Source organism: Hemitrygon akajei, chromosome 5, assembly GCF_048418815.1.
Source record: "Hemitrygon akajei chromosome 5, sHemAka1.3, whole genome shotgun sequence".
In the NCBI taxonomy this organism is placed as follows: domain Eukaryota; kingdom Metazoa; phylum Chordata; class Chondrichthyes; order Myliobatiformes; family Dasyatidae; genus Hemitrygon; species Hemitrygon akajei.
Window position 1 is genome coordinate 68,908,945 of NC_133128.1, and position 18,926 is coordinate 68,927,870.

At 40.7% G+C, this 18,926-nt stretch overlaps 1 protein-coding gene across 1 annotated transcript in view; it reads right to left on the bottom strand.

Moving 5' to 3' along the window:
* The window catches only part of LOC140727839 (superoxide dismutase [Cu-Zn]-like), a 50,967-nt gene that overhangs the window by 20,718 nt on the left and 11,323 nt on the right, over positions 1-18,926 (bottom strand). Inside the window, exon 3 of the mRNA XM_073045673.1 lies at positions 5,138-5,207. Within this exon, the coding sequence (XP_072901774.1) occupies positions 5,138-5,207 (70 nt within the window). The remainder of the gene's footprint in view (positions 1-5,137; positions 5,208-18,926) is intronic.

The following is an 18,926-nucleotide window of genomic DNA, read 5'->3' on the forward strand; positions in this document are numbered from 1 at the left end:
AGAAATCAATTTACCTATTTCGGTGTAACAATTACTAAAAAGTTATAAACACCTACTTAAAAAGAAAACTTTCTTACCCTACTGAATTATGTAAAAAGGGCACTATCAAATTGGTTGCCCCTCTCGTTATCATTGATTGGCTGAATTAATTCTATTAAAATATCTTACCTAAATTTATATACCTTTTCCAGGCCTTACCCGTTTTTATTCCTAAATCCTTTTTTGATTCTCTCAATTCTATTCTATCTTCTTATATATGGAAAAACAAACATTCTCAACTAAATAAAGATCATCCTCAAAAAGCTAAAAAGAATGGAGGTTTGGCTTTACAAAATTTTAGGTTTTATTACTGGGCAGTCAATATACGAAATTTTACGTTTTGGTCATACTATATTAACTGTGAGGACTGTCCGGTATAGGTTTCTTTAGAAGCTAATTCTGTAAATAAATTTTCTATCATTTCTCTTCTTGGATCCTCACTTCCTTTACCTTTAAGTAAATTAACTGACAATTTGGTAGTTAAATTACTTTAAGGATCTGAGTACAATTTAGAAAATACTTTGGCTTATTGAGATTTTCTTTTTCAAGTCCCATTTTTTTCTAATTTTTTTTTTAAACCTTCGATGACCAATCCAGTTTTTAAAGAGTGGGATAGATTGGGTATTAAATGTTTCCAGGATCTGTTTGTTGGAGGAAGTCTCTTTTTGTTTGAGCAATTGTCAGCTAAATATAGCTTACCAAAAATTCACTTTTTTTGATGTCTACAAATTAGAAACTTCCTGCGATCTCAATTATATATATTTCCTAAAAGTCCCGATAGAACTTATTAGATGTAATTTCTAATTTGAAACCTTTTCATAATGGTTCAATATCCAATATTTATGGCATGTTGCTGGGAATGAGAAATGCGCCTTTAGACAAAATTAAAAATCTTTGTAATCAAGATTTACAGATTTCAATTTCTGAGGAAACTTGGAATGGAATTTTTAAATTGGTTAACACTTCATCGTTATGTGCCTGCCACTCCCTCCTACAATTTAAGGTGGTTCATAGGGCTCACATGACCAAGGATAAGCTATCTCGTTTTTATTCGGATATATCTCCCTATTGTGATAGATGTAACAATAGAGAAGCTTCACTAATTCATATGTTTTGGACATGTCTGAGTCTTGAAAAATACTGGAAGTATGGCTCACTATAGGAAGGATGTGGAAGCATTGGAACGGGTACAGAGGAGATGTACCAGGATGCTGCCTGGTTTAGAGAGTATGGATTATGATTAGATATCAAGGGAGCTAGGGCTTTACTCTTTAGAGAGAAGGAGGATGAGAGGAGACATGATTGAGGTGTACAAGATATTAAGAGGAATCGATAGAGTGGATAGCCAGCGCCTCTTCCCCAAGGCACCACTGCTCAGTACAAGAGGACATGGCTTTGTAAGGGGAGGGAAGTTCAAGAGGGATATTAGAGGAAGGTTTTTTTTTACTCAGAGAGTGGTTGGTGCGTGGAATGCACTGCCTGAGTCAGTGGTGGAGGCAGATACATTAGTGAAGTTTAAGAGACTACTAGACAGGTATATGGAGGAATTTAAGGTGGGGGGGTTATATGGGAGGCAGGGTTTGAGGGTTGGCACAACATTGTGAGCCAAAGGGCCTGTAATGTGCTCTACTATTCTATGTTCTATGTTTAAGTATTCCAAACTTTCTCTGTACTTTTCAAAGTAAATTTGAAGCCTAACCCTTTGACTGCCTTATTCGGTATTGTTGGAGGAAAAGATATTATTTTGCAGACATCTGATTTGTACATTTTGCCTTTTATTTCTCTTTTAGCTAGGAGGGCGCTCTTGCTTAAATGGAAGGATGTCGTTCTGCCTACTCACGCTCAATGTTTACGCGATGTCCAAGATGGCAGCGCGACGCAGCTTGCAGCGGCCACTCCGGAGCTTATTATGTTATTTGTGAAGTGGGGTGCTGTGCACAATCATAATCAATTGAAAATGGACGTGGGAGCATGGAAAAACATCAGGAAATCTCCAGGAAAACCTTTTTCATTGCTGCTGCTGCGAGGTCCGGGACTCTGCTGGGAAGAACAGGCCCCCAGTCCTTGGGGTCGCGTTGCCGATGGCCGTTGGCGGGGCCGTCTTAATACGCTCGGCAGAGGATGGTGCTTGGAGAAGCTGTGCCAAAGGGGATGGTCGTCGGCTCGGAGGTTCGATGGACTCGGAGTCCACTGCGGTCAGGTTGCTTTTGATGTGTGCTGCGTCTGTGAGGCTGAGTCGGGCGGCACCGTGGAAGTCCATAGCGGGGGTATTCCCTTCTGCCGCCGGCTTGGGATGGCGAGTCTGTCGGGACCCTGGGGACTTGTGGAAACTGTGTGGTGATTTCTTTTGAACTTATAGTCCTTTAACATCTTTGGACTATTTTTACTGTGCCCATAGTCAGTTTTTTTTTATCAATTATGCTATTGTTTGCATTGTTGTAACTACGTGGTTTTGTGCAGGTCTTGTAGCTTTAGCTTTTGGTCTTGTTTGTCTGGTGGATTTGGAGCTCCTTTCCAGGGAACGCGTTAAGACGGTAGCACGATATTAATACGCAGCAGCCTCTCCGGACTCTGGATTGGGGATTGCCAAATGTTATGTGGATTTTCTAATGCAGTCTGTTTTGTCATATGGTTTTGTGATATCATTCTGGAGGAATGTTGTCTCATTTTTTAACTGCATTGCATTTGTGGTTTCTAAATGACAATAAACTGAATCTGAATCTGAACTTATGTCATGCTTAAATTTAGAGACAATCAGTTGTTCAATTTCTGAATCTGGTTGAGACTTTCAAACATTTTGGGGACCATTTTTGAACTATTTTCAAAACCTTTGATTTGCTCTTAAAGTACAGATGTTGGCTAATAACACATTTCACTATATGATAAGGATTTTTTTCCTTAATTTCTTTCTTTACCAAACAGCTTCAGTCTTAGTAGTGGGATTAGATTCCTTTTATTGTATAATAAAATTATTTAAAAATATTAAAATAGAGAAAAAAAGAATTAAGACAATTATTTTTTATTTAATAAAAAAGTCACACATTAATCATGCAAAATTTAAAATCCAGGATGTTCAAGGTGGCTAGAATTAGAGAAAATATATTGCAAGAGATAGTAGGAAGAAGGCTTCCGCTAGCAAAAGGTCAAACAATGGAAGTTTGAAAGTAAGGATGTGAATATTAAAAACTGAGGCATTGTTTAAATGAAAAGCAATGGAAATCTTCCTGTCAAGATGGCACCTGCATATAACGCTCCTTTGGTCGATGTCTTCTGGATAGATCATGAAACCTTCTTTCACTTCTTTTATGTCTTTTACGTTTGTTTTTCATGAATGTGATTCTGAAACCTTTGGAGCCTACCTTTTTAATTGCTGATGAGATTACTCTGCTATGGAGAGGGAGAATATTGCCTAGGTTTTCTGTGTCTGGATGTGGACTTGGACTGTGGGCTTTTTTTAGTCTTCAGATTTTTTCAGTATTCTGCTTTTCGCCCAGTCTTTCTTGTTTTTTGTGTGCAGGGGTGGGGGATTTGGAGGTTAATATACTTGTTCTGTTTTAGTTCATTTTTTTGTGCAGAGAGGTGGTATTTGGGGGTTGATGCCTTTCTTTTCTTGGTTTCATGCCTATCTGGAGAAGAATTTTGGAGTTGCATACTTTGATAATAAATGAAGTATTGAACCTTTGAAATCATAAATACTTAAAAGCAATCACAATTTGGGTTGGATTATAATTAATTTTGTAGCATTTTTAATGCCACAAACCCAAATATTAGCAGAATCCCCATGTCCAAAGACATAGTGATTCCAGTTGCATAATACCGAGAAACAGTATAAATTAGAATGCAGCTAGGGATGATGAGTTTGTTTATACAGGGTGTAACCAGGAGTTTGGTGGAATTGTCAAATTCAGAGTTAACCAAGAATGGGGTTTCCGTTCCACCACCATAGATGCTGCCTTCACCAGCATTTCTCTCTTTTTCCCGCACATCTGTACTTACCCCCATCTTCTTGCCATCATAACAGAAACAGGGTTCCTTTTATCCTTATCCACCATCCCATGAGTCTCCAAATCCAGCACATCAATCAACATAACTTCTGCTTCAACTGGATCTTACCACTAAGTACATCAAGTATGATAATATGGCTTTTAAAAAAGTTGTTTTTCTTGGACTAAAATATTGCAGATCCAGTATGACTGACCATATTTACCCTGGAAGTCTGCTGATCCTTGGTTAGATTTTTCTCTGGATAATTAAATCGTCACTATAGGGGTTGGTGTTCCACACTAATGAATAGATTGACATTGCCTCCTGTTTTATCTGGACTGACTACTATGGAACTAATAAACTCGAAAATAGACCTGGTGGACCAAATGGCCCAGTTCTATTTTGATATCTCATTTTTATTATTTAATCAATGTTTCACAATGTAAGCAAAGCAATGAGATTTTTAAAATGTAAGTATTAAGGTACAGTTAATCTTCCAATGCTTGACAAGACCCAGTAACAAAAACATATTAATGCGGTGCAGAACCAGAATAATTCTGGCATGTGGGCAAAAAAAAGAGTTGGTCATTGACATTAGAAAGACATGCTCCTCTATGTGTCACCGGTGTGGTAGAGAGCTTCAAATTCCTGAAAGGTTTCAGCCAGAACGTTGACTGTACTTTTTTTTTAAGATGCTGCCTGGACTGCTGAGCTCCCCCAGCATTTTGTGCGTGTTGCTCAAATTTCTAGCTTCTGCAGATTTTCGCGTTTGCAATACAGTATGTTCTGCATTCAGTTATTACGTTTCTCTTTGTACTACCTTCATGTATTTATCTACTGTATTTTGGAACCAATTACATGAAGTTTGCATAATCATTATCTTGCTGCTTAAGAAGAATTACAACTTAATCCACATCAATAACAACTTTACAAAGGCATTCAAACGAAGAAAAATCTCTAAAAAAGGTCTGAGTAATTTTATTTATGAAAATTCCGAGTTGATAAATGAATAAGATTAAGTCAGCATCATGTAGTAATGTACACTGTATATGGTAACAAATAAAGATATCAAAAATAACAGCATTTCCAGCACTACTGTTTAGATAAAACTTACCTCTTCTTATCTTGTGGTGCACCATGCTGTTCATTACAGGGGTTGAAATGAGGTCCTGTACAGGCAGACCCTAAAAATATTTAATAGACTTTGTATTACTTGAAATATTGTTCACTTCATTAACATACTAGTAATAAACAGTGAAAACTGCCACAAACATTGCACATATTCTTGTAAACACAAGGATCTGGCATAGTTTTGAGGAGCTAGGTCACAGATAGGCTTAAGAATCAATAGTCTCAATTTTGGCCTTGAGATTTTTAAATAGAAAAACCAACTCCTCTTCCCAACTCTAATTTATATTGGATTATAGTTCACTTTCTAGCCTTTGCGGTATCTATAATATTGCTATTTCTTTTATTTCCTGTATCATTACTCCAGTGTAAATGTTCATGCAATTGTTATTTCTCCATTGTTATAATGTTTCAAGCACTCCTCTGTTTTCAAGTCAAGTCACTTTTTATTGTCACTTTGACCATAACTGCTGGTACAGTCCACAGTAAAAATGAGACAACATTTTTCAGGACCATGGTGCTACATGAAACAATACAGAAACTACACTAGACTACAGACCTACCCAGGACTGCATAAAGTGCACAAAACAGTGCAGGCATTACAATAAATAATAAACAAGACAAGAGGCACAGTAGAGGGCAGTAAGTTGGTGTCAGTCCAGACTCTGGGTATTGAAGAGTCTGATGGCTTAGGGGAAGAAACTGTTACATAGTCTGGTCGTGAAAGCCCAAAGGCTTCGGTGCCTTTTCCCAAATGGCAGGAGGGGTCCTTCATGATGCTGTTTGCTTTGCGGATGCGCGGTGTGGTTGTAAATGTCTGTAATGGTGGGAAGAGAGACCTCAATGATCTTCTCAGCTGACCCCACTATCCGCTACAGGGTCTTGCAATCAGAGATGGTGCAATTTCCGAACCAGGCAGTGATGCAGCTGCTCAGGATGCTCCCAATACAATCTCTGTAGAATGTGGTGAGGATGGGGGTGGGGGGGGGGGGTGGGAGATGGACTTTCCTCAGTCTTCACAGAAAGTAGAGACGCTGCTGGGCTTTCTTTGCTATGGAGCTGGTGTTGAGGGACCAGGTGAGATTCTCTGCCAGGTGAACACCAAGAAATTTGGTGCTCTTAATGATCTCTACTGAGGAGCCGTCGATGTTCAGTGGAGAGTGGCTGCTCCGTGTCCTCCTTAAGTCAACAACCATCTCTTTTGTTTTGTTCACATTCAGAGACAGGTTGTTGTCTCTGCACCAGTCCATTAGCCGCTGCACCTCCTCTCTGTATGCTGACTCGTTCTTGCTGATGAGACCCACCACGGTTGTGTCATCAGCGAACTTGATGATGTGGCTTGAGCTGTATGTTGCAGCAGTCATGGGTCAGCAGAGTGAACAGCAGTGGACTGAGCACACAGCCCTGGGGGATCCCGGTGCTCAATGTGATGGTGTTGGAGATGCTGCTTCCGATCCGGACTGAGGTCTTCCAATCAGGAAGTCTAGGATCTAGTTGCAGTGGGAGGTGTTCAGATCCAGTAGGCTCAGCTTTCCAATCAGTTTCTGAGGAAAGATTGTGTTGAATGCTGAAGTCTATGCACAGCATTCAAACATATGTGTCTTTTTTGTCCAGGTGGGTTAGGGCTAGGTAGAGGGTGATGGCACTGGTGTCATCTGTTGAACAGTTGGGATGGTACGCGAACTGCAGGGAGTCCAGTGAGGGGGGCAGCATGGTTTTGATGTGCCTCATGACGAATCTCTCGAAACACTTCATGATGATGGATGTGAGTGCAACGGGACAGTAGTCATTGAGGCAGGACACTGAACACTTCTTTGGCACGGGGTTGATGGTGCTGGCCTTGAAGCATGTTGGAACGATGGCACTGCTCACGGAGATGTTGAAGATGTTAATGAGAACATCTGCTAGCTGGTCTGCACATCCTCTAAACACTCTTCCAGGAATATTGTCTGGTCCAGCAGCCTTCCGTGGGTTGACCCTGCATCGGGTTCTCCTCACATCGGCCACGGTGTGACACAGCACCTGGTCATTTGGAGGAGGGGTGGACTTCATTTTCCGCCTCAAAATGAGCGTAGAAGTTGTTTAGTGCATCTGGGAGGGAGGCATCACCCGCACAGTCAGGTGATGTTGTCCTGTTGTTGCTTATGTCCTGGATGCCCTTCCACATGCACCGCGTGTCACCGCTGTTCTGGAAGTGGCTGTGGATTTGCTGGGCATGTGCACACTTTGCCTCTCTGATGGCCTGGGACAGTTTGGCCCTTGCTGTTGTTCCTCCATGATAAAGATATTGTGACATTTTTCAATAGTTATTTCACTATTCTTCAAGATCTTATGTATAAACTGAATAGTTTCTGTATACATATGGAAAGACAGTTATCCACAAAGAATTTTGATGTTTCCTCAATAGATAGTAAATGGGTGCAATTTTCTAAATTCTTTCTACCAAATGATTTTCTAATTTGTCATTATATACAACAAGGAGCCAACATCTGTTGATAGAAGGAAGAAGATGGTAGCATAAATCAGCATATAAAAGCCAATCTGACATACAATACACACAGAAATTCAGTTAAACAGTAGAATCTTCTTAATTCTGTATGACTGACATAATTTCAACAGCAGGAAGAAGGTTCCTCCTCCGGGAGAAGGTTCAGGAGCTTGAAGATTTGTACGGCCAGATTTGGGAACATCTTCTTTCCAACTGTGATAAGACTGCAGAAGGGATCCTGACCCGGATCTGGGCTGTACCTTCCAAATATCCGGACCTGACTTGCACTACCTTACTTTCCCTTTTCTATTTTCTAATTATGATTTATAATTTAAATTTTTATTATATTTACTTCAATTTGTACTTCAGGGATCGTGAAGCACAGACTCAAATATCGCTGTGATGATTGTACGCTCTAGTATCAATTGTTTTGTGACAATAAAAGTAAAGTAAAGGAAGCACCAACTCCTCACCCAATCCACACAATTTGAACAGCTCATCAATTATTTAATAAACTAGACGATAGTCAAATTTGGCCTGGTTGTTATCATGGTTCTACAGTACTTGGTGTTCCATTACTGAATGAGGGTTCATAACTCTGGAGGGCATGGTACAATTGCTGAATGACCTTTTGTATGAGATAGTTACTTCTGTCCAGTAAACCTGCTGGAAAAACAGTAAGACAGGAGTAAAACTCTTAGTAGATCATATCTGCACAAAAGGTATCCAGGGAAAGTAGGGAGAAAACAAAGCACGTTCTTAATGAAATCTAGCATCTGTTTCAGCCACAACTATAATCTCAGTACAATAAAAGGATCACATTGCCAGGCTGAAGTAATTTGCAGCATCTCATTAAACACCCCTCATTGTTGTAGGCTCAAAATTGAAAGATAGCAAAATACATTTCATTCTGTTTTGTGTGCAAAGTCCATCGATCTGCAAGATTTACAAATTTCCAATGAATTAGGGTGCAATTTGCTGCAAAGACACCAGTAGGAAACAGCCAACTACAACTATACCAGAACTGAAAGAGATGTCACACCTTCATCCTCAAGCTGGCATATGATCACAGTTAGATCATGTAGGTCAATGCCTCATTTTCTAGCAGCAGTCCTTTGTATTCTCTGCTCTTCAACCACCACAGAAAATCAAAGGCTGCAGCAGATCAATCACCCTTTTGCTATTCTTTCACTCTTTCAAGGTTGCTGTACTTGAGCATTCAAAATTGAAAAGACATAACCGCAAAGTTGATATGTTTCCATCAACTTCAATTTGTAAATTAGAAGAGTATATAGACCAAGAAGAATTGAGAAGGTCAGCATCATTTCTGCAGGTGTTACCACATATGTAGTTCATCTGTTCCCTTCTGGTTAGCCAGAACATGCAACAAGAGTAATATGATACTTTAAGTATCACGGCCATCTTTATTAAATGGCTATTGGTATGTGCAGACTACAAACATCTAATGATATGGTGGATCATCTGAATACTGGCCATGATTCCTCTAAAAGACTTTTGGTATTTGAATGATGGAAATGTGTCTAATTAAGTAGTATCCAAGGCTAAGCATGCGATTGCAGATAAGCATTGAATGACCCTTTGATTAACTTTTTGTGGCAAAGAATTCAAGTACATAGAAATTCATTCCAGGCCTTCTGAAAATCAAAGAAAACAACATCCACTGACAAAATGCTGGAGGAACTCAGAAGGCCAGGCATCATCTATAGAAAAAGTATAGTCGATATTTCAGGCCAAAATCCTTCCGATATCCTGCCGAAGGGTTTTGGCCTGAAACATCGGCTGTACTTTTTTCTATAGATGATTATCTGGCCTGCTGAGTTCTTCCAGCATTTTGTGCATGCGGCTTGGATTTCCAGCATCTGCAGATTTACTCGTTTGTGAACATCCTCTGACACTCATTTGACTATCCTGCCTCTTATTTCCTCAAAGAATTCCAACAGATTTGTCAAGAAAGATTTCCCCTTAAGGAAACCATGGTGACTTTGGCCTTTATCTAAAATCATGTGCCTGCAATTCTCCGAAACCTCATCCTTAATAATGGACTCCAACATATTCCAAAACACTGAAGTCAGGCTAGCTAACTGGTCTATAATTTCCTTTCTTTTGTCTCTCTCCCTTCTTAAAAGAGTGGAGTGACATTTGCAATTTTCTAGTCCTCTGGAACCATTCCAGAATCTAGTAATACTTGAAAGATCACTACTAATGCATCCACAATCTCTTCAGCTACCTCTTTCAGAACCCTGTGGTGTCATCCATCTGGTCCAGGTTGATTATCTACCTTCAGTCCTTTCAGCTTCCCAAGTACCTACTTCTTAGAGACTACACTCACTTCTGCCCGACACACTCAAATTTCTGACCTACTGCTGTGTCTTCCACCATGAAGACTGACACAAAATATTTAAGTTCGATTGCCATTTTTGTCCCCCATTACTACCTCTTCAGTGTCATTTTCCAGCAGTCTCACCTCTCTTTTACTTTTTATATATCTGAAAAAACTTTTTGTATCCTCTTTTATATTAGCCAGCTTACCTTTGTATTTCTTATTTTCTCATTGCTTTTTCATTTGCCTTCTATTGGTTTTTAAAAGCTTCCCAATCCTCTAACTTCCTACTAATTTTTTTCTATATACGTTCTTCTGCTTTTAAGCTGTCTTTTACTTCCCTAGGCATCTACCGTTGCTTCATCCCTTTAGATATACATCTATCCTGCACCTTTTGAATTGCTCCCAAAAATTGCTGCTATTGCTATTCTGCCATCAACCCTGTTAGTGTCCTCTTCCAATCAACTTTGGCCAGCTCTCCTCTCATGCCTCTGTAATTCCCTTTACTCCACTCTAACACTGATATAACTGATTTTAGCTTCTCCTTCTCAAACTGCAGGGTGAATTCTATCATATTATTATCACTGTCTCTTAAGGGTTCCTTTACTTTAAGCTCCCTAATCAAATCTGGTCCATAACACAACACCTAATCCAGAATTGTCTTTTCCCTAGTGGGCTCAAACACAAGCTACACTAAAAAATCATCTTGTGGGCATTCTACAAATTCCTTCTCTTGGGATCCAGCACCAACCTGATTTTCCCAATACACCTACATATTGAAATCCCCCATCACGACTGTAACACTGCCCTTTTTACATACCATTTTTATGTCCAGCTGACAGCTTGTACCTCCTCCAGCAAGAAAACGCATGGAGTTCATGTTGTCTTTAACTGAAGCTACCCATTCAAAATATTGCACGTTGTGTGTGCAACTTATCAAGTATGGGAACAGAATAGCTGAATGCTGAAATCATCATGATTTTCTGGCAGGGAGAGTAATGGCACATAACATTCATTGAAATCAATACTGAAGGATTAATCCTGCAGAGCACTCCCTGCTACAATTGAAAATTCCCATGATCAACCTGGAAACATTGAAACCACGTCCACCATTATCTCAAAGTAACTTAATGATTTCAAGTAAAAAGTGCTGAAATCACACAGTCGAAGGAGAGTATCTAAGTTATACACATTTAGAGCAGGGTTTGCTGTTGCCTTGTTATCATGATTTGTGTGGTGCATTAGGGGCACTGCTAGCAAATCTCCTGATCTGGTGAATGGAAAAAAATAGTTAGATATAATACCAGGAACACACACAAAATGTTGGAGGAACTCAGCAGGCCAGGCAGCATCTATGGAAGAGAGTACAATCCATGTTTCAGGTCAAGGCCTTTCAGCAGGACTAGCAAAAAAAAATTAGGAATATCAGAATCACGTTTATTATCATCAGCATATGACGTGAAATTTGTTAACTTAGCAGCAGTTCAATGCAATACATAACCTAGAAGAGAAAAAATAATAAAATGAAAATAATAATAAATAAACAAGTAAATCAATTACAGTATACATATATTGAATAGATTTTAAAAAGTACCAAAAACAGAAATACTGTATATTAAAGGAAGTGAGGTAGTGTCCAAGGATTCAATGTCTATTTAGGAATTGGATGGCAGAAGGGAAGAAGCTGTTCCTGAATCGCTGAGTGTGTGCCTTCCTCCTTCTGTATCTCCTACCTGATGATAACAATGAGAAAAGGGCATGCCCTGGGTGCTGGAGGTCCTTAATAATGGATGCTGCCTTTCTGAGACACTGCTCCCTGAAGATGGCCTGGGTACTTTGTAGGCCAGTACCCAAGATGGAGTTGACTAGATTTACAACCTTCTGCAGCTTCTTTTAGTCCTGTGCAGTAGCCCCCCTCCCCCATACCAGACAGTGATGCAGCCTGTCAGAATGCTCTCCACTGTACCTCTATAGAAGTTTTTTGAGTGTATTTGTTGACATGCCAAATCTCTTCAAACTCCTAATACAGTATAGCCGCTGTCTTGCCTTCTTTATAACTACATTGATATGTTGGGACTCAGTCTTGACACCCAGGAACTTGAAACTACTCACTCTCTCCACTTCTGATCCCTCTATGAGGATTTGTATGTGTTCCTTCGTCTTACCTTTCCTGACGTCCACAATCAGCTCTTTCATCTTACTGATGTCGAGTGCCAGGTTGTTGCTGTGGCACCACTCCACTAGTTGGCATATCTCACTCCTGTATGCCCTCTCGTCACCATCTGAGATTCTAACAACAATGGTTGTATTGTCAGCAAACTTATAGATGGTATTTGAGCTATGCCTAGCCACACAGTCATATGTATATAGAGAGTAGAGCAGTAGGCTAAGCACACACCTCTGAGGTGATCGTCAGCAAGGAGGATATGTTATCATGTGGTCTTCCGGTTAGGAAGTCGAGGATCCAATTGCAGAGGGAGATGCAGAGGCTCAGGTTCTGCAACTCCTCAATCAGGATTGTGGGAATGGTGGTATTAAATACTGAGCTATAGTCGATGAACAGCAACCTGACATACGTGTTTGTGTTGTCCAGGTGGTCTAAAGCCCCATGGAGAGCCACTGAGATTGCATCTGCCGTTGATCTATTGTGGCGAAAGGCAAATGGCAATGGGTCCAGGTCCTTGCTGAGGCAGGAGTTCAGTGTAGTCATGACCATCCTCTCAAAGCATTTCATCACTGTCGATGTGAGTGCTACCAGGCAATAGTCATTAAGGCAGCCCACATTATTTTTCCTCGGCACTGGTATAATTGTTGCCTTTTTGAAGCAAGTGGGAACTCCTGCCCACAGCAGTGAGAGGTTGAAAATGTCCTTGAATACTCCCACTCGTTGGTTGGCACAGGTTTTCAGAGCCTTGCCAGCTACTCCATCAGGACTTTCCACCTTGCGAGAGTTCACTCTCTTTAAAGACAGCCTGACACTGGCCTCCGAGACAGAGATCACAGGGTCATCAGGTGCAGCAGGGATCTTCACAGCTGTAGTTGTGTTCTCCCTTTCAAAGCAGGCATAGAAGGCTTTGAATTCATCTGGTAGTGAAACATTGCTGCCATTCATGCTATTAGATTTTGCTTTGTAGGAAGTAATGGCTTGCAGACCCTGGCAGAGATGCCGTGCATCCGATGTCGTCTCCAACCTCGTTTGGAATTGTTTCTTTGTCCTTGAAATAGCCCTTTGCAAATCATACCTGCTTTTCTGGTACAGGCCTGGGTCGCCAGACTTGAATGCCACAGATCTAGCCTTCAGCAGATGACATACCTCCTGGTTAATCTACAGCTTTTGGTATGGAAATGTACAGCAAGTGTTTGTAGGCACATACTCATCCAGGTTCGAAGATGAATCCCTGAATACAGTCCAGTCTATCGGTTCAAAACAGTCCTGTAGGCACTTCTTACCATACCTTTTTGGTCCTCACTACTGGTGTTGCAGTCTTCAGTCTCTGCCTATACTCAGGGAGCAGAAATACAGCTAGGTGATCAGACTTCCTGAAGTGAGGGCGTGGAAAAGCTCAGTAGGCATCCTTGATCGTTAAAAGGTAGAGTTGAAAGGTGGGGGGAGGGGAGGGGAGAAATACAAGGCAATCGGTGAAACTGGGAGGAGGACAGCTGAAGTAAAGAGATGGAAATTTGATTGGTGGAAGAAATACAGGGCTGGAGAAGGGGAAAATCTAATAGGAGAGGACAGAAGGCCATGGAAGAAAGAAAAGGGGGAAGGAACTCCAGAAGGCAGAGGGAGGTGATGGGCAGCCAAGGAGATAAGATGAGAGAGGGAAAAGGGGATAAGGAATGGTGAAGGTGGTGGGGTAGGCATTAACTGAAGTTCGAGAAATTGATGTTCATGCCATCAGGTTAGAGGCTAACCAGACAGAATATAAGGTGTTGTTCCTCCAACCTGCGTGTGACCTCATTGCAACAGTAGAGGAGGCCATGGATAGACATATCAGAATGGGAATGGGAAGTGAAACTAAAATAGGTGGCCACTGGGAGATCCTGCATTCTCTGGTGGATGGAGCGTACTTGCTCAGCGGTGGTCTCCCAATCTACACTGGGTCTCACTGATACAAGAACATATGAAATAGGAGAAGGAGTGACCATTTGGCCCACTGAGATTGCTCCACCATTCAATAACATCACGGCTGATCTGACCATGGACTCATCTCCACCTACCTGCCTTTTCCTCATAACCCTTAATTCCCCTTCTATGCAAAACTCTATCCAACCTTGTCTTAAAATATATTTACTGAGGTAGCCTCCACTGCTTCATTGGGCAGAGAATTCCACAGATTCACCACTCTCTGGGGAAAAACAGTTCCTCCTCATCTCTAGCTTAAATCTACTTCTCTGAATCTTGAGACTACGTGTCCTAGTTCTAGTCTAGCCTACCAGTGGAAACAACTTTCCTGCCTCTCTTATCTATCTCTTTCATAATTATACCTGTTTCCATAAGATCTCTCATTCTTCTGAATTCCAGTGAGTACAGTCCCAGGTGACTCAATCTCTCCTCAAACTCCCTCATCTCTAGAATCAACCTGGTGACCTCCTCTGTACCCGCGTTCAAAGCCAGTATACCTTTTCTCAAGTAAGAGGTCCAGAACTGCACACAGTACTCCAGGTGTGGCCTCACCAGTATCCTGTACAGTTGCGGTATAACCTCTCTGCTCTTAAAATTCAATCCCTTTAGCAATGAAGGCCAACATTCCATATGCCTTCTTGACAGCTTGCTGCACCTGCAAATCAATCTTTTGTGATTCATGCACAAACACTCCCAAGCATGTTTCAATTTTTTTACTACTTAAATAATCTGCTCTTTCATTTTTCCTTCCTAAGTGGATGACCTCATATTTACCAACAGTGTACTCCATCTGCCAGACCCTTGCCCACTCACTTAACCTATCTATATCTCTCTGCAGACACTCTGTATCGTTTACACTATTCGCTCTTTCACTCAATTTAGTATTATTAGCAAACTTAGATATACTACACTCGGTCCCATTTTCCTGATTGTTAATGTATAGCGTGAACGGTTGCAGGCCCAGTACCAACCCCTGTGGCACACCACTCACCAGTAATTGCCAACCAGAGTAACACCCATATATCCCAACTCTCTGCTTTCTACGTGTTAACCAATCCTCTATCCATGCTAATACATCACCCCCTTTTCTATGCATCCGTATCTCATGGATAATCCTTCTATGCAGCATCTTATCGAACACTTCCAGAAATCCACGTGAATAACGTCCATCTGTTCCCATCTATCCATTGCACTCATTATATCCTCAAAGAACTCCAGTAAGTTTGTCAAACAAGACCTGTGTTTGCTGAATCCGTGATGCGTCTGCCTGATGGATTCATTTCTTTCCAGATACCTTGCTATTTTTTCTTTAATGATAGCTTCAAGCATTTTCCCAATTACAGATATTAAACTAACTGGCCTATAGTTGCCTGCCTTTTCCCCACATCCTCTTTTGAACAGTGGCGTGATCAGCATCTTCCAATCTGCCGGGACCTGCCCAGAGTTCAGAGAATTTTGGTAAATTATCTCCAAAGCCTCCACTATAACTTCTGCCATATTTTTCAGTACCCAGGAATGCATTCCATCAGTACCTGGGGTCTTATCTGTCTTCAGGCCCACAAGTTTGCCCAGCACCAGCACTACCTCTTTAGCGATAGCTATTGTATCAAAGTCCTCACTTCCCATCGCATCTCTCTTTGGCACGTTAGACTTGTCCTCCATCATGAAGACCGACCACAAAATAGTCATTCAAAGCCTCTGTCATTTCCTCATTACCCAATATCAGTTCCCCCTTCTTGTCCTCCAAGGGACCTACGTTCACCTTAGCCACCCTTTTCTGCTTTATATAATTATAAAAGCTTTTACTACCTGTTTTTATATTTTGTGCTAGTTTATTTTCATAATCTAGCTTCCCTTTCTTTATTGCTCACTTAGTGGTCTTTGTTGCTCTTTAAAGTGTTCCCACTCTTCCAGTTTCTCGCTACTCTTGGCGACTTTGATTGCACGAGCTTTTAGTTTGATGCCTTCTTTTATTTCCTTAGTTATCCAAGTTCCTTGAGCAGCCAACAGGATATACAGAAGACCACACCAGGAGCACCAGACACAGTATATGACCCCAATAAACTCAGAGGGGAAGTGTCGTTTCACCTGAAAGGACTGTTTGGAGCCCTGAATGGTAGTGAGGGAGGAGATATAGGGGCAAATGTAGCACTTGTTCTGCTTGCAAGGGTAAGTCCCAGGAGTGATCTCCCATTCCCATTCCGATATGTCTATCTATGGATTCCTCTACTATCGTGATGAGGGCTACATTCAGGTTGGAGGAACCTTAAATTCTGTCTGTTTAGCCTCCAACCTGATGGCATGAATATTGATTTCTTGAACTTACGGTAATACTCCCCCTCCTCTCCTTCACCATTCCCCATCCCCTTTTCCCTCTCTCACTTTATTTCTTCTCCTGCCCATCACCTCCCTCTGGTTTTCCTCCCCTTTTTCTTTCTTCCATGGCCTTCTGTCCTCACTTATTAGATTTCCCCTTCTCCAGCCCCGCATCTCTTTCAACAACCAACTTCTAAGCTCTCTACTTCACCCCTTGCCCTCCCAGTTTTACCTATCACCTTGTTTCTCCCTCCCCTCTCAGCACCTTTTAACTCCATCCCTCATCTTTTCCTTCTCCAGTCCTGCTGAAGGGTCTCGGTCCAAAACATCAACTATACCTTTTCAATAGATGCTGCCTGGCCTGCTGTGTTCCTCCAGCATTTTGTGTGTGTTGCTTGTGTAGGGTTCTCAGTACCAGTAACAGTGGTGTTAACTGTTCAGGCTAACAAAATGGCTTCTCTGTATTTTATAATGAAATGGCTTCTCTGTAATGCTGTAGTGGGATCCTGTGTCTCATATGCTTGGGTTATGGGTATTGATAAACGGAAAAATAACCATTGGAGAATTGCTATGCTATCTTGTCTGTGTAAGCTGAGTGGGAGTTTGTGGTCTTTTTCGGGAGGAAAGTGAGGAGGACGGACATGTGTGGAGCGGGCAGCGGTTCCAGAGCAACGGATACTGGACGTCAGCGGTTTGGACGGTGGCCGAAGGCTCAGAAGGTTGTTTTGGAAGGGAACCAGAGGTGTGAGCTCCAACGTATTAAAATATGTGCACAAACTGACAAACTGATTATTACTTTGGCGCCTTTAGGTTACTACTAACCCATCACTAAGAAATCACTATAAAGTAGCAATTATTTACTCGCTTTTGGGTATTGTCTAGTATTTGTCTTGTGAGCATGTACTGGGGGGCATTACACTGTATTTGCACAGAAGTATTGTACTACTGGTGGGGCGACGGCAGTTTACCCTAGGCGAATGGGGGTCAACTGGGGGCATGGAGGCTACACTTGGATTTCCAGCATCTTCAGATTTTCTCTTGTTTGTAGATATACCATCCACCAACTTTGTGAATAAACCATTTTACACTTCTGCAGAGTCACTATCACAGAGCCAAAATCTATTCCCTCTGTAAATTTCCTTTTAATCTACAAAAGGAGATTGATTTTCCTGGTAAGAAATTGCTGTAATTGTCCCAAACTCAGCAGTGGGATCCTGGTTCTCATTATGTGGGGGTGGCAATGAAACTTGAGGAGAGTGGGAAATCACATTCACAAAACTACAATGTATAACAGTCAACTCCCGCTATTTGTTAAAACACAAACACTGAAAAGCATAGTGGGCTTGTTGGCCTGTATAAATTCCCTCTTTTTGTAAAAGAAAACAAATTACATAGTGCTTCTGATTTCCTATCTATGTTTGGCTCAAAATGTGAAAATTATATTTACAAAAGCAGTCTTTAACAGACTATGGCTTCAGTCTTACAATACGATCAATAAGTTGAATCCCTTGTGAAGCATGTAGATCAAAAATAATTTTAAACCTTTACCTTTGGCTATGAGAAATAAATTACTGAGGGGAAAATGGTGCTTGAAAAATCAGTTTGTAGTTCAACATAAATCCAACAGATAACTTATACATTGTGACACAGATTTATATATTCAAAATTCATGCATAGGAATTATAATGATAACAAGATGTTCCAAGAAAGTGTAACAACAGAATGTAAAAAGGAACTAACAAACTGCAACTCAATTTGTGATTTACTTATACAGTATTATGTAAGCATTGACAGGCTCAAATACTATTAATATTTTAGAAATAGAATTAAAACTCTTAAAAATTCTAAATTAACTCCTCTTAACTTAGCTCTCTATACTGAAAGGAATAAAGCTGTCCCTATGTCAGGGCTAACTACATCCAAGTTGTTAAGTAAATTCTTCAATGCAAGAGGTGGGAAACTGGTACAACTTACCATTCTCTCACGATTAGACCACATGTGCAATATCCTGAGATATTGGTGCAGACTTTCAAATTGAGGAATTGCCTTCTCTTTCAAATGGATGGGAAATATTTGCAAAGAATATTACAAGGTCCAAAACTTGACAGAATATTCTGTCTACTTGACTGTATTACTGCAAATCAACAATACATAAGATACTTGACTGAGGACAAAATAGCTTGTGATTGATTGATTGATACCCCAATCAGCACCTTACGATTTACTGATCAAGTGCTGACAGCGGTATTTTAAAATATACATCAGCAGTGGTAGAGTTATTTTAAGGCATTATGAGGGAATATATTTGCATTTAGAAAGACTAAGACTGATTAGAGAGATTCACTATTACTTTATGCACAGGAAATCATCTTTCACAAATTTGACTGAGTTTATTTAAAGAAATGACCCAGAAGATTGAAGAAAATAAGGCAGTTTATATTATCTACATTCAAAGTTCAAAGTAACTTTATTATCAAAGTATGAAAATATCACCATATATTACC